The 24,565-nt window shown below is 34.6% G+C and overlaps 1 protein-coding gene across 1 annotated transcript; it reads left to right on the top strand.

Moving 5' to 3' along the window:
- The first annotated feature begins 5,004 nt into the window (after positions 1–5,004).
- Positions 5,005–11,118, top strand: LOC122019568 (beta-glucosidase 26-like). The gene is made up of 12 exons (XM_042577026.1): positions 5,005–6,163; positions 8,613–8,798; positions 8,896–8,954; positions 9,063–9,138; positions 9,225–9,296; positions 9,375–9,462; positions 9,588–9,831; positions 10,038–10,153; positions 10,230–10,447; positions 10,537–10,568; positions 10,680–10,782; positions 10,847–11,118. Exons 1-12 carry the CDS (start codon positions 5,005–5,007, stop codon positions 11,116–11,118), a joined length of 2,625 nt encoding a protein of 874 aa, XP_042432960.1.
- Positions 11,119–24,565: the final 13,447 nt, after the last annotated feature.

The following is a 24,565-nucleotide window of genomic DNA, read 5'->3' as shown; positions in this document are numbered from 1 at the left end:
AAAAAACCGAAGATGAGCCCTAGATTCGGCTCTGTTTCCGCCCGAGAGCCGGCGCCGTCGCGAGGGAAGGGTGAGGAAAAGTTTTGGTTTCGGGAATAAGAAATTAACCCTTTATAACCTAGGTTTTATTTCTGCTCCTTACTATAACTTAAATACATCTCGCTTCATACTTGGTTAACAACTCACGCGTAGCCCAGTTGGTTGGCTGTGTTTGGTTCATGGTTGGAGTCGCGGGTTCGAATCCCGCCGAACCCCCTTTTTATTCCAATTTATTTCCTATTCCGTTTCCTATTAACTATTACTTAAATAAATTTCATTCCCTTATTAATCAGCAATGCTTGCTGGGACACTTGGTCAGCCGCTCCGCTTAAAGCATTTGCTGCGGCCGTAGGTTGCCGGGTCAAGCCTTGGCATCAGGAAATTTTCTGCAACCTTTTTAAACCTAAGGTATTTCTGTTTCAAATAGAGCTTATATATATTTCGTTCCATATATGTTCACAAACCACTGGCGGAACAGTTGGCTAGCTGAATTTGCTTAAGGTTCTGCTTAATCGGAGGTCTCCAGTTCGAATCTCGGCTTGGACCACATTTTTGCTGAAACTTCTTTCGTTTAGTAAAAATACCAAACGACCTCCAAAAATTACATAAAAATATTCTAAAAATTTCTAAAAATCTCTAAAATATTTCTATAGTATTTCTAAATTTTTATAAGGACTTTTAGGACTCCAAATATTGAAATTTGGGGTGTTACATAAAAATATATTGACACTAGCTAGAAGATGGAGCTCGGTCGGTACTTCTTGGATGGAGCATCAGCTTGCTTGAAGATGAGTAGTAGAATAGTAGCACGAACAACAACTTTACACAATATGAACTGAAAATAGATGCACTGCCTCAGACCTCGAGCTCCCCTTTATAAGCATTGTTCGGTCAATTGATAAACCCATCGGTTGATTAATCTGTTCGATCAACTGAACCTCCTATCAGTCGACTAAACACGCTCCCTTCCTTTTTCGCTCAGATCCGATCTTCGTTCATTTATGAGCTTTAATGGTTCGGTCAACCGATCACCTTGTTCGATCGACCAAACGGTGCACTTTCCCTATTCGTCGAGATTCATTACTAATGCGGCTTTAATATGTTGATCGTTCGGTCGACCGATCCCTGTGTTCGGTCGACCGATCCCTGTGTTTGGTCTACTGATCAGACTGGCTTCCATCTCTGCTTCTCATCGATCTGATCTATACCACGTCCGAATGGTTCGATCGACCGATCCATGGGTTAGGTCGACCGATCAATCACTTTACCAAACTCTATTCAACTGATCTCTAGTCAGAATCAACTTGGTTCGATCGACCAATCCTGGTGTTTGGTCGATCGATAAATTTTGGTTCCTGCAAAACAGAGTTAGAACGAAAGCTCCTAAAAAACATAGTTAGAATGAAAGCTCCTACAAAACAAAGTTAGCACAGTAATATATGAATAATAGTAAGATGCATAAGTAGTACTAGATAGTAAGACTGTCTTGATCTCAACTTGAAAATCTTCCCGATTTCTTCAGTTGGATCAGTGACCTAGAGTTTGTCCCTTCCTAGAACACATTGTCACTATCGCTCTTCTCTAGTTGCTTACCTCAACCTACCAGTCAAACATTGATCCTCCAGACCTGTTTGGACTTTACCTCTTAGTATCTGATCGGCTCACCAGGACTTTCCCTCGATCTATGGTCCTCCAGACCTATCAAGCTTTCCTACCAAGTGTTGGGTCATCTCAACCCACTTGGACTTCCTGCCTGGCTTCCATGATATACTAAGACTTTCCCGGTCGAGTAAATATCCTACGCGCTCAGTCAACTTGTTAGATCACAATAAGATTTAACTTGAACCTTTGACAACATCAAAACTCAAGTTCGATTCTGATGCACCCTGTGTTACAAATTAAAGTGATGTTGGCCACGTCTTCTTTGCATTCGTGGTGAAAAGATTTCTTCATCTCTTAATATTAAGTTAGTAGTATGAGTTATTCCTATCTACATGGTTAGTGGTACGAGTCATTCCTACTTACATGGTTTAGTGAGATTAGTATAATGTTATCCTTATCTCTTGTAGTGTATTTAAAGGGTCGATGGTGTAAGTGTTTAATGTGCAGGAAAAATAAAACAGTGTTTTCAAGTCTCTCCCCTCTTCCAATATTCTTCTTCACGGTTCATTCATCGAGGTCTTCCTTCTGGGTGGCTTCGTTTTTCGTTACATGGTATCAGAGCCAGGTTGCATTCGTGAAGCAGGTATCATTTTTTTTAATATGGAAGGTGGCGGTCGTATTGCGGGACTTGGTATGATGCTCTTGAATCAGTCCAACTATCGGATTTGGAAAACCTGTATGGAATCGTATCTTGTTGGTGAAGACCTATGGGATGTCGTCGTCATCAATGGTGTAGTTGCCCCGGAGGACGCCCCCGCTAATGCGGAAGCGCTCAAGAATTGGAAGCAACGTAATGCGAAGGAAGAGTTCATTTTAAAGAGGTCTATTTCACATGAGATCTTCGAGCATATAATGGGTTGTGCGTCGGCTCGAGAGATTTGGGATATGCTTGATCGTTTGTTCAACAAGAAGAATGAAGCTCGACTACAATTACTCGAGAATGAGTTGGCGGTTGCAAAGCAAGATGGAATGTCATCCTCAGAATTTTTTCTGAAAGTGAAGAACTTGTGTTTGAAAATCTCTCTTCTAAATCCCGAAGAAAAGATCTCGAATGCTCGGTTGAAGCGGTATATCATTCGTGGACTTCGACCGGAGTACACTCCATTCGTCACCTCAATTCAAGGGTGGGCTCAACAACCGTCGCTTGAAGAGTTTGAGAATCTTCTCTCCTCGCAAGAGTTGTTGGCTAGACAAATGGTCGGAACGCGCATCAAGGAAGAATCAAGCAATGCCTTGTTCACAAAGAAAGGTGACTCGATGAAAGATGAAAGTAAACCGGAAAGAGAATCTTCGAAGTCACCGAAGAAAAGTTTCAAGTGTTATCGTTGCGGCAAACTCGGCCACATCAAGAGGAACTGTCGAGTTAAGTTGAAGTTAGGGAATTATGCGGATGTTGCAGAGAAACGAGAAGAACAAAAGGAAGAAGATTGGAGTCATTATTTTCTCGCAGACTCAATCATCGAAGACTCACAGTGGGTGCCTTGCCTGATGGCTGAAGGAAGTTTAAGCGAGAAAATTTCTACCAACAAAGAGTGGATTATGGATTCCGGATGCGGTCACCACATTACCGGAGATGAGTCTATCTTCTCGCATTCTTGGACACACGACGGTAGGAGTGGAATCCTGCCCGCAGATAATACTGTTCATAAAATTCGAAAGGAAGGCACTGTTGTCATCGATAATGACCATGGGGAATCAATCACGCTCAATAGCGTGTATCATGTACGAGGGATACAAAAGAATCTCTTCTCTGTCGTAAACGCGGTGGATGCTGGAAATTTCATGCTCTTCGGGCCGCGAGATGTGAAGTTTCTTCGGAACGTCAAGGAAATCAAGGCAGATGTTGTTCATACAGGTACGAGGGTGAAAGATTTATTTGTCTTGTCGGCGTCAAATTCCTATATCGAGAAGATGAGGAGCAATGATACGTCTTCCTTGTGGCATGCGAGACCTGGTCATATAAATATGACAAAAACGAAGGTCATTATTCAAAAGAAGTTGGTGGAAGGGTTGCCTGATTCCATGAAAATTGACAATGAAGGAGTTTGTGAAGGGTGCCAATTCGGAAAGTCACATCAACTTCCTTTTGAGAACTCAACCTCTCGATGCACGACTCCTTTAGAACGGATCCATAGTGACTTGATGAGTCCAACAAAAACTACATCATACTCTGAAGGTAATTACATGTTGTTGTTCGTAGATGATTATTCTCGGTTCACGTGGGTTTATTTTGTGAAGCATAAGTCAAAGACATTCTCTATTTTTCTTGACTTCAAGAAAATCGTCGAAGGGGAATTAGGCAGAAAAATTAAAACGTTGCGGACAGACAATGAAGGCGAGTTTTGTTCAAATGAATTTCTCTCATTCTGCCGAGACAATGGTATTAAAAGGGAGTTGTCATGTCCGGATACACCACAGCAAAATGGAGTTGCGGAGAGAAAAATCAGACATCTTGTGGAGACTTGTAAGAGTTGGTTGCACGCGAAGAAATTGCCCAAGGAGCTGTGGGCGGAGGGAATGAATTGTGCAGCCCATGTGATCAATCGGACGCCCCTTAGTTCGACAAATAACAAGGCACCATATGAATTGTTGTATGGTGTTAAACCAAACGTGAAGCATTTTCGAGTATTTGGATCTCTTTGCTATGTTCATTTGCAGGACTCTCAAAGGAGTAAGTTGGATGTAAAAGCAGTTAAATGCGTTTTCGTCGGCTACGATGAACGAAGAAAGGGTTGGAGTTGTTTGGATCCTACAACAAATAAATGTGTTGTATCTCGCAACATCATCTTCGACGAGATTTCCTCCTATCACTTTGAAGAGCCACCTAGAGAAGAGAATGACATGGTTACCTTGCCGCTGTCTCGCTTTCCAGAAAATTCTTCTCTAGAAACTCAAGAAGAAAGGGGGAGTGTGGATCAAGGCGAGAATGTTCAAAAAAATCAACGGCCAAGAAGGAATGTTGATCGACCTCCTCGTTATAGAGATGAAAATTTCGTCACTACCTTTTCATGCTTTCTTGCTAATTCAATTGATGACGAAGAACCCTCTTCATATGAAGAAGCCAAAGGAGTAAAGGAGTGGAAGATTGCCATGAAAGAAGAAATGGATGCATTGATGAAAAATGAAACATGAGACTTAGTTCCGAAGCCTCCCGGAGTGCAGCCGGTTTCATGTAAATGGGGCTTTCGCATTAAAAGGAAGGCTGACGGGAGCATAGATCGGTTCAAAGCAAGGCTAGTTGCTCGGGGATTCTCACAAAAACATGGAGAAGATTATGAGGAAACCTTCAGTCCAGTAGCGAAAATGACTTCGGTACGCACCATTCTTGCTCTAGCAACTAATTTCGGGTGGAAACTATGGCAACTAGATGTCAAAAATGCATTCTTATATGGAGAGCTTGATAGACATATATATATGGAGCTGCCAATCGGATTTGAATCCGAAAGTCATCCGGACTTTGCATGCAAGTTGAAGAAGGCACTTTATCGATTAAAGCAAGCCCCGCGAGCCTGGTTTGGGAAAATTGCAGAATTTTTACAATTTTGTGGTTATGTGGTATCCGACTCGGATTCAAGTCTGTTCGTCAAGAAAAGCCAAGGATTTTTTGTGGTTGTTCTACTATATGTCGACGATATTATATTAACGGGCAGCAATCATTCAGAAGTTGCTCGAATTCAAGAAGAACTATCTTTGCGTTTTGACATGAAGAAGCTAGGCGAGGTGAGTAACTTTCTCGGAATACAAATTGAAAATTTGGATGATGGGGTTTTTGTGTCTCAATCCAGCTTCACCAAGAAGCTCGTTGAGAAGTTCGGAATGATAAACTGGAAGAAGCGGTCAACGCCACTCGATGTAGGTATGAAGCTTCGTCGTGATGAAGGAACACAACTATCGGACCTCCATCTCTATCGTGCCCTTGTGGGAAGCCTGATTTATCTAACAATAACAAGACCGGATATTGCCTTCTCTGTTAGCGTTGTTAGCCGATCTATGCAAGCACCGAGGAAGCCACACCTCGAGGAGGCAAAGAATATATTGAAGTACGTTAATTCTACTCTTGACATGGGCTTATTTTACAAGAAGGGTGCAAAATTCTCTTTGGAAGGATTTGTGGATGCTGATTTTGGTGGAGATTTAGATGATCGAAGATCAACATCCGGATTCATTTTTTATGGGGAAAAACAAGTATTTCATGGTGCAGCAAAAAGCAAAGTTCGGTGTCATTGTCCACCATATAAAGCTTCGGCCCATGCCGCTCAAGAATGTGTTTGGCTTCGTAGACTTTTTGAAGATCTCCAAGAACCCATTGATGGATCGGTTCCTATTCATGGAGATAACTTAAGTGCGATCAAGCTTACATCAAATCCCGTCTTCCACGCAAGGACGAAACATATTGAACTTGAGCATCACTTCATCCGTGAAAAAGTGCTTAGCGGGATTATCGACATGGTTGCTGTTCGAAGTGAAGATATATAACATCGCTGACATTTTTACAAAGCCCCTTTCAAAGGGTCCATTCGAAGACCTACGCTCTAAACTTGGGCTGATTCGGAAGACATCACTTTAAGGGGGAGTGTTACAAATTAAAGTGATGTTGGCCACGTCTTCTTTGCATTCGTGGTGATAAGATTTCTTCATCTCTTAAGATTAAGTTAGTAGTATGAGTTATTCCTATTTACATGGTTAGTGGTACGAGTCATTCCTACTTACATGGTTTAGTGAGATTAGTATAATGTTATCCTTATCTCTTGTAGTGTATTTAAAGGGTCGATGGTGTAAGTGTTTAATGTGCAGGAAAAATAAAACAATATTTTCAAGTCTCTCCCCTCTTCCAATATTCTTCTTCACGATTCGATCATCGAGGTCTTCCTTCTGGGTGGCTTCGTTTTTCATTACACCCTGTGCCAACATTTCTAACATACTCTCTCCCTTAATGCATGCATTTTCTATGATATGTCCTTAGATTTATGTCTAACCTTTAGTGAGAAAATATTTTTAAAGGATTTTTAGAATAATTTTTAGAAGAAAAATATTTTTAAAGGGTTTTTGAAAATACTTTTAAAATATTTTTAAAGATTGTTTTTAAAGATTTTTTAAAATATTGTTAAAGGATTTTTAAAATAATTTTAAAAAGTTTTTTTAAAAATAATTTCAAAGTATTTTAAAAATAATTTATAAAAGAATTTTAAAAAATATTTTTAAAGGAATTTTTTAAAATAATTTTAATGGAATTTTTAAAAATATTTTTAATGAAATTTTTTAAAATTATTTTTAAAATAGTTTTAAAATATTTCTAAAAGATTTTTAAAATTTTTAAAGGAATTTTTTTAAATATTTATAATGGATTTTTAAAATAATTTTTTTAAAAAATTAAAAGTATTTTTTAAAATATTTTTAAAGAAATTTTTTAAAATAGTTTTTAAAAGTTTTTAAAAAAGAATTTTTAAAGTAATTTTTAAAATAATTTTATAGGATTTTTAAAAACAATTTTTAAAATAATTTTAGCATAATGTAATAGGTTAATTAACTTTACGTTTAATTCTATTTTAATTTTAAGTTTTAATGTAATTTTTAATATTTAATTAACTTAATTTTAAAATTTAAGTGGATTAATATTTAGGGTTTAATTTTACATTTTAAATTTAAGTTTATTTTAGTTTTATTTTTAATTTAATTTTAATTTAATTTATTTTAATTTAATTTTACTTTAATTTATTTTAATTTAATTTTTCCATTTATTTTTTATTTAATTTAATCTTTATTTATCTCACTCGATTTATATTTTCAATCAAGGAAATCCTAAAATTTTATGAGATGAGTTAAGTTAAATTTCAAAATTTTAGTTTAAGTTATGTTACATTAAATTTTAGTTTTGGGTTAATCAAATAGACATCTTTGAATAAATTTATTAGTTATAGTGAGTTACACGGATATCATTAGAGTAACCACGTACTTTGAGATTTTTTCAAATAGTTTTGCCCAAAGAATTTAATATAAAATTTTCATTTAATTAGATAGGATTAGTAAAAAGTAACTTTAATTAATTCCAATCCCAAAATAATTACATAGATATTTAATATCTTATAATTTAACATCAAGAAGAATTAATTTGTTCCCTTTTTCCATTTTATTTTGATTACCCACTCCTTCCATACTCAAAGTCCTTTGATATGGTTCACTCACACTCAAAGCCCAATTCATCTCTAATTCCTGGATCCATCCTTAAATTTATTCTCCGTGTGAAACAATAGATTTCAATTTTTTTTTGTAAAAAAAAAATAAAATTGGAAGTATTTGTCACCAACTTTTTTATACCTTTAAATGATACAAATTGTAATTTTTGTATTTCTAAATTTTATTTTAAGAATAATGAAATGCAAACCTAGAGAATTTTACGGTAATAATCAAGTTGTTACGGTAATAATTGTAGATTTATCAATATGTTTTTAATTGTTTGATCTACCATACATTTCTACTAAATGAAAAAAAAAACAACAATACTCTTCAAATATGAATGTAACATTTAGAGTATTGAGTGAGTATACATTTCTTATGTAATTAAAAGTAAAAGTAGAAATAAAAATCACTTAATTTTCATTCAATATTTAAGAACAAGCCAAATCAGAAATAAGTCAAACAAAACAATCTCTTTTGCTGCTAATAGTTTAGCACGGTATTTTAGATGATAATCCATGGACTTATTGAATTATTATCGTTAATTTGAAACATATATACCAAAAGAATTGGTCCAAACTATATCAATACTCATCCATTTAACTCACACATTGTTGTGCTCCTATATATAGAACTCACTTCCTCTTCTTCATTAATCAGAGGTTCACTCATCTTCAAAATGAATTTTCGAGAGTCTTTCTTATTGTTTTTCTTTTCATTCATTTTACTTTTCCTAGTCCAATGTACATCGGGATATAAAACAAACAATGTAAAGCCGACTTCAAGAGTACATAAACTAAGTCGTAAAGTCTTTCCCGATGACTTCATATTTGGCACCGCTGCATCTGCTTATCAAGTTGAAGGGGAAGCACTCAAAGGTGGACGGGGACCTAGCATTTGGGATGAATTTGTAAAAATTCCAGGTAAGATTTCATAATTTAATTTTATAACTTTACTTTTTTCTTTCTAAACTTGAAGTTATATTCTGAAGTGGATTTGATTTGTTTGCTATGGATGTAGGTTTAATCCCATATAATGCAACTGGTGATGTTACCGTTGATGAGTATCATCATTTCAAGGTCAAATGCATATTTTATATTTCTGGAGACAATTAAAATGCTAACAAATTTTTATCTTTTTCTTAAATTTATTTATTTATTTTTTAAAAAATGAGTTCCATTGTACAGGAAGATATTGATATTATGAAGGAGTACAATTTTGATGCTTATCGATTCTCAATCTCTTGGAGTAGAATTTTCCCAAGTACTAGAAGCTATAATTCTTTTTTATAAAATCTTGCACATTGCTTACCTTTTAAAAATACTAATAATTTTTCTTTGATCTTATAGATGGAACGGGAGATATTAATTGGGAAGGTGTAGATTATTATAATAGGCTAATTGACCGTTTAATACTCAAAGGTAACTTTGTGTTTTTTTAACTAATAAATAAATAGTTTTCACATATTTTTTTAATATTCTATTTCATTTTTCTATTAGGTATTACTCCATATGTCAATCTCTATCACTACGATCTTCCATTAACACTTCAAAACGAGTATTTGGGTTGGTTGAGTCCAAAGATAGTGTAAGTAGTAAAGTAAAATAATTACTCATACTTTTATTCTTCTTATTGTACATCTAAGAATTTCTAATGTAACCTATTGAAAGATGTCATGAATATTTAATTTAGTTTACAATCATTTTGTTTAGGGATGCATTTGCGGACTATGCTGACTTTTGCTTTGAAAGATATGGTGATAGAGTGAAAAATTGGTTCACATTCAATGAGCCAAGAGTAGCGGCGGCTATGGGGTACGATACTGGCTTTCATGCCCCTGGAAGAGCTACTGGTAGTAGATTTGGAGGGAACTCAACGATAGAGCCTTACATTGTGGCTCATAATCTTATCTTATCTCATGCTGCAGCAGTGAATAGATATCGTGAGAAGTATCAAGTAATGTATTTTCAACTAGTTTTATATTGGTGCATTTCATTATGACATAATAGTTAATTCAAAAAATATCTTCTCATTAAATATACCAAACTTATTTAAAAATTACAATAATATAATAAATTTACAAAACTTATCTCATGAAAGAATTTGGTACATATACATTGTAAATGCAAATAATACTAAAAATATTTTCTTTTCTTATTCAGATTGATCAACAAGGGAAAATTGGAATTCTTCTAGATTTTGTTTGGTATGAGCCTCACACTTACTCTGAGAGAGATAAAGTTGCTGCTCAAAGAGCTATAGATTTTCACATCGGATGGTAATTATGGATGCAAGCTTGGTTTTCAAAACATAAGTATTACCCTTTTTAGCATAATTTAATTTATCCTTTTCAGGTTCCTTCACCCTCTAACATATGGATACTATCCTAAATCTATTCAAGACATAGTTAAAGAAAGATTACCAGAGTTTACTAATGATGAAGTGGAGTTAGTTAAACGTTCATATGACTATTTGGGAGTCAATCAATACACAGCCTACTATATTAAGGATAATGCTACAATCAATCCTGAACCCATTAGCTATCAAGATGATTGGCACGTTGAATTTAAATGTGAGACACATGCAATCATTTCTTTCTTATTAATGTTATATTTAATAAAAAAAATTGTTAATAATATAATTTGTTCTACCATTTTTTAGATGATCGTAATGGCGTGCCAATTGGGCCAAGGGTAAGAAATTATCTTGTTATAATTTTTCCCCAAGAGATTATGTTATGGAATTTTTTATTGTGACTTCGTGGGCTCATAATTGATACAAGGTAATTGTTTATATGTCATTAGGCTCACTCGGATTGGCTTTACATTGTTCCATGGGGTTTGTACAAGGCAGTGACATATGTTAAAGAAAATTATGGCAACCCAATCATCTTTCTATCTGAAAATGGTAAATATTTGTATGACAAATTGTATTTGTTCTTCAAACTTAAAATAATTTATTATAATCTTAGGTATGGATCAACCTGGCAATGTTACACTTCCACAAGGCTTGCAAGATACTCAAAGGAGACATTTTTACCAGAATTATATTATGGAACTAAAGAGGGCTATCGATGATGGTGCTTCAGTGATTGGATATTTTGCATGGTCTCTTCTTGATAACTTTGAATGGAGACTAGGATACACATCAAGGTTTGGTATTGTCTATATCGACTTCAAGGATAATAAGCGCTACCCAAAAGAATCAGCTCGATGGTTCAAGAAGATTCTCCAGAGGAGTTAGATTATTTTTTATAGCCTTTAGGTTTTTTTTTCCCTCTAGTTTATCATGAAATAAATCCACTTTGTTAGGCATTGAAAATAAATAAAATTATATTTCAAGGATGATTATGTATTCCATTTTGGCACTTAATGTAAAGAGATGTCAAATTTTCAAGGATGATTATGTATTCTATTTTGGCACTTAATTTAAAGAGATGTCAAATTAGTTTAGCATAAGGTCTGGATAATTTATCTAAAAACCCCTCCTAATTAATTTTTATTAAGATGGCCATTATAAGTCAATCTATTTATTCTCAAAATTTATTTGTTTGGAACTTTTTGCATACAAAATGATTTCCTCTAGTTTGTGATTAAAAGTGAAGGTAAAATAAGAGGAAAAGATTATAAAGAGACATGATATAGTTAAAAATTTATATCTTTCAAAATTTCTCTTTATTTCACTGGCTAGAGGTTCAAGAAGTTTATGAATATATTTTTTAGATTTTAGAGTTTTAATTTTTTTTAATTGGATTGTTTACTAGATTCAATGAAAATAAGTGCATTAAAAATATTAAAATAAAATGCAATAAAAAAATACAGACATATAAGTCAACATGTAAAAATGAAATTTTAAAATAATTTTCATTTTTCATGATCAATTTACTTTGTCTCTATTTTGGTGTTCTCCTCGTCCTCAAACACTCCTATATATTTTACATCAAAATCATTTTATATCTTATATCCTGAAATATGAAAAATTAACAGGTTAATGAAGAAACACCACTAAATAGTTCAATAAATAGGTTGATAAACTTTGCTTTATATCAAAATTATTTTATATATTACTGATATACTCAACATGATGAGAAACTATCAAAAATATAAATTGATAATTTGAAAATCCATCACGTTACTTGAACATTAATTCTGAAAAAAATAGATCTGAGTTTTTTATTGTAAAACATAGCCATTTGGTAAATTGAGTCATCTTCGATTATCCGACTCATCCCATTGGGGACCACAGGTGGACCCCACATCCAATGATGCGATTACTACTCCGAATCTTAGGATGCAGTGCGATGGTAAACGGTGGGACAGTACCCATAATGAGGATTTGATTTATTAATATAATTGATGTTGGTGAAGGTGGACCAAGCTCAAGTTAATTTGAGTTAGAATTTTTATATATGATTAATATATTAGTTGGTTGAGTGAGATATCAAATAGATTAAAAGATTGATCGGACACTTGGTGATAACAAGTCCAAACATGTCAAGGAAGACTCGATGTTTGGCATGGATGAAATCCTACTTGTTAGGACATGTACTCGCTTTTCTTCTTTACACCTGAATGATAGTGGAAAACTCTCAATCTTTAACACCTTCAATTTTACTTGGTATTCACCTTCTTGATGTTAATAATCTAAGAGTTCACTCCTTACATTTACAACTTCACTATGAATGTCTCATTCTCGAAAGCTTTCTAGAGGCGGAGAAGTCTTGTATAACTTTGAGCACAAGGATACAACAAGAAAATAAGAACATAAACACATAATACAATCGAGAATGACTTTAGAGTATACAATGAAGAACCATACATTCCTTGCACTTTTCTTATTTTAGATTGTCTCTTAGTAGATAGGAATACAATAATACTTTGCTCCAAAACTCCCAAGAACGGGCACTTCAAACATCGTAAAATCTCCTTTTCTAGGGTTTCTTTTGGGCTGGAAAATGTCTCTCAATCAATTGATCTTACTCCTAATCAATTATCACATCAGATCGACCATTCAAAACCTTCAAAATAACTCCTTTTTACCTATCCAATCAATTGATGAGTCATACCAATCAATTAACAGCTTCTAATCGATTGGCCTAATCAATTCAAAAACTTTCTATTCTTTGTGAAAACACTTTAATCAATTGCCTCAAGCCCAATCGATTGACAAATCGATTCCAGTCCTCACTGTGCTTTTACGAAAATACTCGAATCGATTAATCTATTGACTAATTGATTTCGGCTCTCACTATGCTCCGTGAACCCGAGTTTAGGTTTCCTTTGCCTAACCCTAAACCCATCAGTGACTAGTTGGGACTTTTTGTTGCCTAGCATCCAGTCAACCATGACCTGTTAGGGCTTCTTCACTAAGTGTCCATTCCTCCTTGACTCACTTAGACTTTTCCTTGTCAATTTTTCATTGGACTTCCAATCATCAAATATCTGGTCAACCTTTAACCCACTTGGACTTTCTCACTAAGTATCTTGTCCTCCTTGATTTATTTGGATTTTTCTCTTGCCAACCTTTCCGTTGGACTTTCCTTCCCTAACATCCAGTTAGGACTAGTCACTCAGTAAATTTCTCACCATTGTCTAACCTCTAATTAGGACTTCCCTTACCTAACATCTAGTTAGGACTAATCACTCAGTACAGTTTTCACCTTTGCCTAACTTCTAGTTAGGACTTCTTTTGCCTAGTTCCCAACTAGGTCTTCCGCTACTAGTCCCGCTAAGACTTTTCTTTGTCTAACATCTAATTATAACTTCTAAGTCAAATATTTGGTCCTCTCTTGACCTTCTTGAGTCAATATGAGCTTATTCAACTTAGCCAACCTTAACCCAAGGATGATTGCCAATCATCTTCTCCTTTTTTTGATATTTAACAATATATTTAAGTTAGACTAACTCAATAGCCCGATTTCCATCTTCATCCCATGCTAAAGCATGAATGAGGGTTTCTTAACTTAAACCTTGCATTCTCTCTCTTTGACACATATCAAAAATCTTCTCCCATGATTCATCTAACTATGATAATGAAGGTTCCTTACTTTCCATTGTTTCCATGCTCAATCTTGAGCATTTCTCAAAATTCCTCTTATCATAATGAAGATTCCCAACCTTCCCTTGTTTTAATGCTCAATCTTGAGCATATATCCATCATCCTTCTATAGATCTTCTTTCTTATATAAATCATGTTTTTAAGGTGAAACTCCCCCTCAAAGCATGTTCTAACTTCTATCATTGCACCAACAATGATTTGGAGTTCCAAAATCTTTAGAAATCCAAAATTGAAGTTATGAGATTAAAAATTCTAATCTTAAATCTAAACCTCCTTCTTAACTCTAAATTTGTTCCCTTTCTTAATTTCATCAAAAAAAAAGTACCCTTGAATACTCGTCCAAGAATTTCATAAGGTTAAGAATAGTTAAATAAACTACATAGGGCTTAATCAACTAAAATATACTCATTTTAGTAGAAATCAGTCACAACCAATCGATTGGTTTTAGTTACCAATCGATTCAGGGTTATGCTAATCGATTACAACATGTACTAATCTATTGACAACAATGACTAATCAATTAATATTTCTGATTTCTCAAATCTAATTTATGTCTAAAATTCAAAAAATCATGAAACTTCATGCAGACATTGCTTATGTCATATACTACTAGAAAAAAATAATTTTATATGAAAATATATCTTATTTTCAAATAATGATATAAAATTAGAAACTATTGAAAACTTCAATATATCACTATAATTTTGTATCAAACTAATCATTAGTGATTTTCTATCAACAAATAGACTCTACCAAGGTTTTCTAAAATAATTTTCAAAAATAATTTCCAGCTATAATTTTTGGGCTAAATGCATATGACTTGCACATTAACTTTTCCAATGATTGGACTTCATAAGATCCATGTATTTTGATGAAAATAAAACTCAAATGAATGTACTAAACTAACATCTTAACCTTTGTTCATTCTCCTAGCATCTCACTTGTATCTAATGTATCTCAATACACATATAGTCAACTCTATAGTTTTTTTGAGATGTAAAATATGTTTTCCCTTAAGTAAGGGATCATGCATCTCTATCTAAGCATTTTAACTTTGATCATCCTACCTAGGATGTCAATTAATGTTATTGTCCTTAATTATAAGAAATTTAAAATAATGTATGATAATGACTATGACATACATCAAATGTGTATTTCTCAAAAGAGAAACTATCGTAACTTAATGATGCATGTATGATATGACATATAACAAAATAGCAATATGAGTGTATGACATCATAACATATGATAGGACACAGAAACATGGCAGTTATAACGCAAAGTAAATACCTAACACAAAGAAAAGTGCCTAGGTATTCTATCTAAGTGTCATCCCTTAATTATTATGTCAAAAGAAGAATAAGTGGCCCTAGCCCCTTAGAAAGTGGCAAAGTCCCAACTTGACACATTAATAAATTACATCCTATTTGTGTCAATTTTATTGACACATCATAAACTCTTCAAGAGTGAAAATTTAATTTCTATTTCCAACATATCATAATACCTTGAAAATACCCTAAAGTGTCAACTTCACTAAGGTTGGGTCAACCAATTAGAGTTGACACAGTCTAAATCTATTTAGTGTATAGAGAACACACTCTTAGGAATCCAAAATCTATTGGTTCTCCTTGGATATTCTAGGTACTCGCTAGGGATAACTTCTCTAGAAACCTTCCTAATGACTTTCCAAGGCTTCTTAAAAACCTTAATCACACTAGTCTCCTTAAAGTCAACTCTAAGAATAGCCTTCCTTGAAATCTTAACTTAACATATAGACCTAGGGTTAGTTCCATAGCTATATGAAACTTTATGATATGATGACACATCCTCCTTCACTCTAGACTTGTATCTCAAACCTTTCTTACTCTTAGATGATTCTTGTCTATCTAAGCCTAGCTCTTTCTTCTTAGACCCCTTTGACTTCGTTTGTCATTTCCTTAAGGGTCCTCTCCAATTTCTCAAATCTTGACCTCAAAACTTAATTTTCTATCATTGAATCCTTAAACTTAGATTTTCCATAATTATATTTCTTTTTAGGCATATATCAAATTTTCTTAGAATTCTCTCTTAAATTATTCTCTACCTTTCTATCCTTGAGTAAGATAGTTCTAGCATGATATGACTTGTAATTTTCCTTAGAGTTGTCATGCCTTCAGTTTTCATGATGATAAAATGATAAAATTTATTTCTAACATGCTTGGTCTCATAGTATACAAGACCATTAACTAATGGTACCTTTGAGGTGCTCTTGAAAGCTCCCCCTTGATTCGAGCTTCCTCCTTTGTTCTTAGTTAGAATCCTCCCCCTTGAGAATTGATTTTGATAATGTCCCTTTTGATTGCAATAGAAACACACAATGTGTTTCTTGCCCTTTCATATTGCGGGGTCGACATCTTTTGACTTCTTCGTTTTGGGTGTCACTTTAGTTTTCTTTTTGATTAATCTTGGACACTTGCTCTTGTAGTATTCATGTTCCCTACACTTAAAGCATATGATATGAATTTCATTTCTACAAATTGAAATAGTTATACTTTCATGATTTGTACTCATAGAGGGGCACATTCTTCTTTATTTGATTCAGAGGTAGAAACATCCTCTTGGTCTGGTGTCAATGGCCTCTCCTCCTCAATCCTTGAGATAGATGCTTCTTTAATTTCCTCTTTGGATGTTGAATGTATCTCAACCTTCGAATCCTTATGTATTTGAAACAAAGAGTTTCCCGCTTTGCCTCTTTTGTTACATTTCATTGAGGATGGATCTTCATGAAGCTTGGAGAACTCATTCCATAACTCACTTACATTCTTGAATTCACCTATCTTACACAAAATATTATTAGGTACAAAATTAACTAGAATTTTAGTTATCTTGTCGTTTGTCTCAGTGTAATACCCCGGTTCTGAGATTCTGGTTAAATATGACTTAAAAGGTTAGATGGTACTATCCATATCACCAAGGTGCACCTTCCTTTTCGGAAGCCCAAACTTAAGAACTCCAAAGTTAAGCGTGCTTGGCTTGGAGAAATCTGAGGATGGGTGACCTCCTGGGAAGTTTTCCAGGGTGCGTGCGAGTGAGGACAAAGCACGCTGAAAGGACCTCCGGTGGTCTGTGGAGCTAGTCATCAAACCGATAGGTAATTCTGGTGTCATTCCTGGTTCGGTCCGGGTGGGGCCCGCCCGGGCCGGGGCGTTACAGATGGTATCAGAGCGACCTTGCGACCGTGAGTGCGCCTGTGGTAGGAGCACCCAGGGCACCACCTAGCGAGGGAGATTATGGGATTTGTTTGTGGTGTGATTTGTGGTTACACAACGAGGACGTTGTGTCTTTAAGTGGGGGTGATTGTAATACCCCGGTTCTGAGATTCTGGTTAAATATGACTTAAAAGGTTAGATGGTACTATCCATATCACCAAGGTGCACCTTCCTTTTCGGAAGCCCAAACTTAAGAACTCCAAAGTTAAGCGTGCTTGGCTTGGAGAAATCTGAGGATGGGTGACCTCCTGGGAAGTTTTCCAGGGTGCGTGCGAGTGAGGACAAAGCATGCTGAAAGGACCTCCGGTGGTCTGTGGAGCTAGTCATCAAACCGATAGGTAATTCTGGTGTCATTCCTGGTTCGGTCCGGGTGGGGCCCGCCCGGGCCGGGGCGTTACACTCAGATTTTTAAATTTACTCTTTGGTCCATTTCTTTTTTTAGGAGTTTTCCTTTACTATCTATTGGGGCTTCAAATCTATCCATTAGAACAAACCATTGCTTAATGTTCATCATAAAGAAATTCTCGACCCTTGATTTTCAAAGATCGAATTCTCCCAATCCAAAAGGTGGAGGAACTTGGATGTCATATTTGAATCCATTTTCAAGTTTAACCCCCTTAATTGATGAGTCTTTTGACCTGTTGATTTTTAGGGCTTCACTTTCAACTTTTTCTTCTTCCTCTAGATCTTTGCTTCTTTCGGTGATTAGTCCAATAAAGAGTAGTCTCGCTCTGATACCATTTGTTAGGATATGTATGAGCTAGAGGAGGAATGAATAGCTCACTTCGCTTCTTCGAACTTGAATGGTAGCAAAAAACTTGAAACTAAACTCTCAATCGCTAACACCTTTGATTTTACTTGGTATCCACCTTTTTGAGGTGACTAATCTAAGGGTCAACTCCTCACACTCATAGCTCCATTATGAATGTCTCCTTCACGAAAACTTTCTAGAGGCGGAGAAGTCTCGTACAACCTTGAGCATAATGATACAACAAGAAAACAAGAACGCAAACACAGAATACAATCAAAAATGACTTTAGGGTTTACAATGAGGAACCTTGCATTACTTACTCTTTTCATTCTTTAGATTATCTCTTGGTGGATAGAAATGCAATAGCACTTTTCTCCAAAATTACCAAGAACCGATGCTTCAAAATATTGTGAAAACCCCTTTTCTAGGATTTCTCTCGAGCTAAAAAATACCTCCCAATCAAGACGTCTTATTCCTAATCAATTGTCACGTCAAATCTATATGATTGAAGAAACGCTAGAGCGGGGGGGGGGGGGGGGGGGGGGCAAATTATGTGTATGGCTTTTTCACGGTTTACGAAAAGTATACAGTGGAAATGAAATAAACACGAGCACAATGCTAACACCATTTCTTTTTCACTTGGTTTACATCCTGTGTTGCTAGTTCAAGACTCGCGATCGTTGATTGCTTTTGATGAGTAATCCACTAAAGATTCGATGTTCACAAAAATCGAGTATAACAAAAATAAATACAAATAACACTAATGTTGACAACAAAATGGAATAAAGACTTGATTATTGTTGTCAGAACAGTACTTCAGCATTGTAGCAAAATTTTAGAGTAGTGTGAAGATCGTTTGAGCGTAGAAAAGTGTTGTGTAGAGTTGTTGGTCAAAGATTTTATTTATAGTGTATCCAGGGCGCCTTGAATGACCTAGATCGCCTCGAGTAAGCCTCATTTGATATGATGCAATCACATGTTATCCATTTGTGATAAGTATGCTAGCCTCCAAGGCGCCTAGATTCTAGGTGCTTGGGATGTCCCAGGGCACCTAGGACCAAGCCAGGGTGCCTGGAACCTTCCAACCCCTGAAAACTTCTCCAAACGTCTAGAACTTAGTCCAAGTCATTTACTTCGGCTGCCTACATCACAGAGTTAGTACACAAGCTTAAAATAAAAGTTGACATAAATTAATTTGATAATCTCTGAACTGTTTAGTCTTGACTTTTAAATTTTAAGTGAAACCCTAAGTCAGATCGACGCCCACTTTTCATTCAAGGGAATGTGTTCTCATCTTCTTCTCTCAGAAGAGTTTACTTGACTTGCCAAATATCTGGTCCTCTACACCTATTTGGACTTCCTGCTCAACATCGGACCTCTACCCTTAGGATCTCGATGTTCAGTCCTTGATAACTATCATTTTATCACATAATTTTAACCCTTAATTTTCATATTTTAATCTTCTGATATGGTTAACTGTTGATTCTTATCAACTTTATTGAGTTGGATTTATATGATTGGTTTTGTTATATTTCTTCCTATTTTTATAGATTTCTTCTTATAATTGTGCACTTTTATCTTGTAGAGATTAAACTTAAGTTGGATCAAATTGAATCTAAAGGCTTGAGTCATGAAGAAGTCTAATATGGAGAAATCTGAACTATTGGATCAAATCTGAAACAAATTAATCAAAGGAATCAAATCTAATTAATTCTTGTCGTTCATCATGATCTGATTGATTCTGATCAATCTGTGTAGATCTAGGATGATCCGAGTTATTCATTAAGATCCGAGTTGGATGCCAACCTCCTCTACATGGTTAGAAGAGGAGGAACCAGAGCTTCCTAATCCGGAGGGCCTCCATCTCTATCATCATCATTTCCTCTTCTAGTTAGAAGAGGAGAAGATCCTCCATCTCCATCAGCACACCATCAATTCTGACATCCACATCTTCTCCCCTCCTTCATCCGAACCAGATCTAGACAGAATAAGCTCCAATTTTTGATCAAATATGCATTCATCACTATAACTACTCCATCATATCCGATCTTCTTCAAGCTCCAAAAAAAGACTCCATCAACTGATCAGCTACATCCAAGCTCGTATCAGCTCTTGGTCAAGTTTGGGTTTATCTCTTGTTATGTTGATTTTCCTCTTTGATGTACTAATTGCTTGAATGTTGATTGTAATAGATTCAATCTTCCATGTTTTAGGTTTCATGTATTTGGTTCTAACCGGATGATGCATGCAAGTTGTTTGATGGAATGTTTCTCTAAGTGGTTAAACTTTAGTTTGGTAATTCCTTAATTGTTTTGATTGCTTTGTTAGTGTTGAATCCATTATGTTTAATATTTTCATTTGAATGAAAAATTAGTTTAGGTTTCATTATATACTCTAGGTTTCGTTTCACTAGATGTTCACTTGATGTGTTTTTAGTTCCCATGCAATCGTTGTTTAGGTTAGTCTAGATTTTTTTTACTTGCATTATCTTTTATTTATTAGGTTTATTTTCATACTCGCTTTGCTACTTCATCTCTTAGTATTAGCACTCAAACATAACCCCCATTTTCATGTCAAAAAATCCTAATCAATAACTTATGATCCTAAGGTTAAAATCCATCATTACATTCGTTGGGAGACGACCCGAATCATCCCTATCCTACTTTAGTATAGAGGTGTTCAGTAACTTTAATTATAATTTGATACTCATGGTATGACACTAGAGCTTATCAATCCTCCAAACCCATCGACCTATTAGACGTCCGGTGCTCCAAACCTGTATAGACTTCCTGCATGGTGTACTCGATCTGACAAGTCTTCTACCTAGTATCCGGTTTAGCTGACCTATTAGGACTTTTCCTTGCCCAGCATACAGTGTCTTTACCTACTAGGACTTTCGTCTTTGTCTAGTATCCACTAAGACTTTTATCTTATCTAATATCCAATTAACTTGTGGTACCATGACTTTTTGGTTAAGCTACCTGCACACTTAGTCAACTTGATTAGATCATAATATAACTTAACTTTGAACCTTTTGTCAATACCAAAATTAAGTTCAATTATTTAGTACTTCTTACACTAACAATATCTCCTTTCTTGATTATGACAAACTAGTTCAAAGTTAAATAAAAATAGACATAAAGAAAATGTTTAATGAGTCATTTTAAATAAACTTCCTCCCCTTAATGTAATCTCTCCTCCTAAACCTAATGGTTAGGGTATTTTTTGAAAAATACTTAACTTTATATTAAAATACTTAATTTTTACATATTCTATCCTTTTTTTACATATATCAAAAACTAAATTCAACCCATATTTTGAAAAAAAAAATTCAAAGGTAGAATTTTTCAAAATGATTTTTGAAAAATAGTTTAAGGCTTAAATTTTCAAAAGATATTTTTAAAACATGTTAATATTAAATTTTCAAGGGGAATTTTGAAATGACTTTAAGGATAAATTTTGAAAAAAAAAATAATATCCAATATTTGAAAAATAGTTTAAGGTTAAATTTTCAAAAGAGATTTTTTTAAAAAAATTTTGAAGAATAAATTTTTAAAACAAAACTTGGAATAATATTTGAAGGTTTAAATTTTAAAAAATAATTTTCAAGATTTAAATTTGAAAGAACACTTCAATGTTAAATTCTCAACATGAAGTTTAAAGAACATTTCAAGGCTATATTTTCAAATCAATTTTGAAAAGGATTTTAACAAAACTTTAAGGTGAAATTTTCAAAAAGGTATTTTAAAAGAAACACACTTTAACATTTAAGAAAAAAAAAATTAAAGATAACAAATTTCACTTTTAATATTGCTTTAGACAATAGACAGCGTACGTTAAAATAGTAGTTAAAAACTCCTTGAGTCTAGGCATCATTAATTTTAACTATTTATTTTTTATGTCACCTATTTTAGATTTTTAAATATGTTAGTCCTATAGGTTATTTTTGAGATGGTTTTTCATTAATTAGATTAATTATTAAAGTTTTAATTAATTAAGGTTAAATTTTAGAATTTTTAAGGCGTATTTAAATTAGGTTTAAGTTAAAATTAAAATTGCTAATTTAGGTTTGATTGAATTTCTTGGTTATGTTTAAGTTATTTAAGTTTTATGGATTATTAATTAAAGATTAGGTTAAGTTCATACTTAGGTTTGGTTAAATTTTAAGTTAGTTAAAGTTTTAAGATTAAAGTCATTAATTAAGATTAAATTAAAATTGATTAAGTTTATATTAATATTTGAATTAGTAAAAAAATTAATTTTGGTTTAACTTTAAGTTAATTAATTAAGTTGATTAATAATTAAGTTGATTAATAATTAAGTTTTTAGGTAAAAAAATTAATTAATTGAATTAATTGTTTAAATTTAATTAATTTGATTAAGATTACTTAAGTTTTAATAATATGTTTAACTTAAATTAAGTTTAAATTGAGGTTAAGTTAAAATTATTAAATTAAGTTGTAATTTGTATTAATTGGTTTTATTAAGTGTATTTTTTGAATAATTAATTAGTTAATTTTAGATTGTTTAAAATTAACGAGCAACCTTAATTAGTTGGATTATTTATTTTTAGGTTTAATTGATATTTCTGAGTTAGGTTAAGATTTATTAGTTGATTTAAATTAAGTTTTAAGTTATAAAATTACCCAATTGAACTTTAGGTTAAGTTTAAGAATAAAATTGAGTTAATATTAAGCTTAAATCAAGATTAATTGATTAAGTTATGTTAGGACCCGTGCAGTCAGTAAAAGAGGATGAATTACTCTGAAAAGTAAAATCAAATCTTTCTCGATCTTACAACTTGATTAAGACAATCACTTTATTAAAATAAACTAAAATGCGTAAATTAAAAGTGTCTATCGATTTTTACTTGGTTACAACCGGGGAGATTGTTAATCCAAGATATTGAAAGCATTAATTAAATTCTCCTTTCGTTGTAGGCGGAAAATCCTCTTACAAGCGTTGAAAGCACACAATTAAAGTAGTAGAACAGTAAATGAACTCGTTTACAAGTGATTGTCTAAACTATTGAGACCAGGACTCTATTTATAGCCTACTGGTTGAATCAAACTGTTTATTGATGTGGCAACTCCGAGCCCTTGGAAGGGCTCCGGGTGCCTAAGTGTGGATAAAATTTTTATTCAAGTCGCGCGCAATGACTGCTTTGGATAAAATTTATCTGGTCTGCGCGCCTGGAATAGCTCCGGGCTCCCGGATCGTGTTGACCAACCATCAAATAGGGAGAGTCGAGGAGGTGCCCTGGGCTGCCCCCAGGGGGTACGGGCGCCCGGACAACCAATATCTTGTTGACTGTCTGATTCTCCTCCTATCCAGATCCTGTTCGCTTGGATGATTTCGTCCATCCGAAATAGGATTCAACCGAATCCATTTTTCGTTCTTCTCCTCAAACAACCTTTCTCTCCGGCTTCTCGTCCCTCGGAAATACTGCACGCTTCCTTCTCGTCTGTCAGTATACTCTTCCGTAGCACCTCGTCCTTCGGACACACCGAACCTATCAACTCTTTCTCGTGTCATCCTTCTCGTTAGTTGGGTCTTTCGCTCGACTTCCTGTGCTCCTAAGTTTTCTGCACACTTAGACACAAGACATCAAATACACATAGGACCCAACTTAATTCGATTGAACATATCAAAACAATCTCGGGTACCTACAATTTCACCCTTTTTGATGTGCATCGACCTGAGTTAGAGTTAGGGAAAAACATAGTTTTAACAAAATGAAAATTAAATTTCAAATTTTGCAAACTGAAAAATTACATATATATCCTCCCCTAGATTTAAGCTCTCATCTCTTAGTCTCCTCCTTTGATCATGTAACGACCTGTAACGACCCACCTTCTACTAACTAGGCTATAAGGCCGGACCGTCACAATATGCTGTGCTAAGCTAGATCCATGACCATCACTAAGTCTAGGTGCGGAAGCTGTACTAATTAAAACTTGGCTAAACTATTATCATTTCTTTATTCTATACGTGCTAAGGGGTGTAATCAACCTATTCATGTCATATATTACATTCCCCATGGTCAAGGAACTGGAATAAGGGGTTTCCCGCTGCTATCAGGCTTCCCAATCGATCGGTGGATCGATTGGAATGGTCTAATCGATCCAGTGATCGATCCAGCATGCTACTGCATGCGAAACTTAGGTTGGATCGATCCAGTGATCGATTCAGCACACTACTGTGCTCGGGCAATATTCTGGATCGATCGACTGATCGATCCAGACTGGCCAATCAATCCAGTTATCGATCCCAGGGCTTTCTGTTTGCGACCGAAGGCATCCGGATCGATCGGCTGATCGATCCAGGAGCTTACTGTTCGAGGTACGAACTTCTCAATCGATCGGCTGATCAATTGAGAAGCCTCCAATCGATCGGCCGATCGATTGGGGTTTCTGATTTCGTACCACCAGTCTGATTTTAGCACTGTTTCGTGCCAAGTGTACACATACAAGTTCTAAAATGGCTGGGAAACATTCTAACAACAAATATTCAATATTCTAAGCATAGCCTAATGCATAGTTCACTAGTTCATGGTGTTTAAACATACTAAAGTGAGGAAATAACATTATATAAAATATAAAGTCTTAGTTTGCTAGTTTCTCCAAGATCTTCA

Source organism: Zingiber officinale, chromosome 9A, assembly GCF_018446385.1.
Source record: "Zingiber officinale cultivar Zhangliang chromosome 9A, Zo_v1.1, whole genome shotgun sequence".
NCBI classification, from domain to species: domain Eukaryota; kingdom Viridiplantae; phylum Streptophyta; class Magnoliopsida; order Zingiberales; family Zingiberaceae; genus Zingiber; species Zingiber officinale.
Note: the sequence above shows the minus strand (reverse complement) of the source record. Positions and strands in the feature narration are given on the sequence as shown.

What these genes read in the sequence shown, in the direction of transcription:
- LOC122019568 (XM_042577026.1), top strand. Translation starts at nt 5,005, where the DNA reads ATGACTTCGGTACGCACCATTCTTGCTCTAGCAACTAATTTCGGGTGG. An exon ending in TTGGCACGTTGAATTTAAAT is followed by an intron (nt 10,448 to 10,536) that starts GTGAGACACATG and finishes ACCATTTTTTAG; the next exon opens with ATGATCGTAATGGCGTGCCA. An exon ending in GCGTGCCAATTGGGCCAAGG is followed by an intron (nt 10,569 to 10,679) that starts GTAAGAAATTAT and finishes ATATGTCATTAG; the next exon opens with GCTCACTCGGATTGGCTTTA.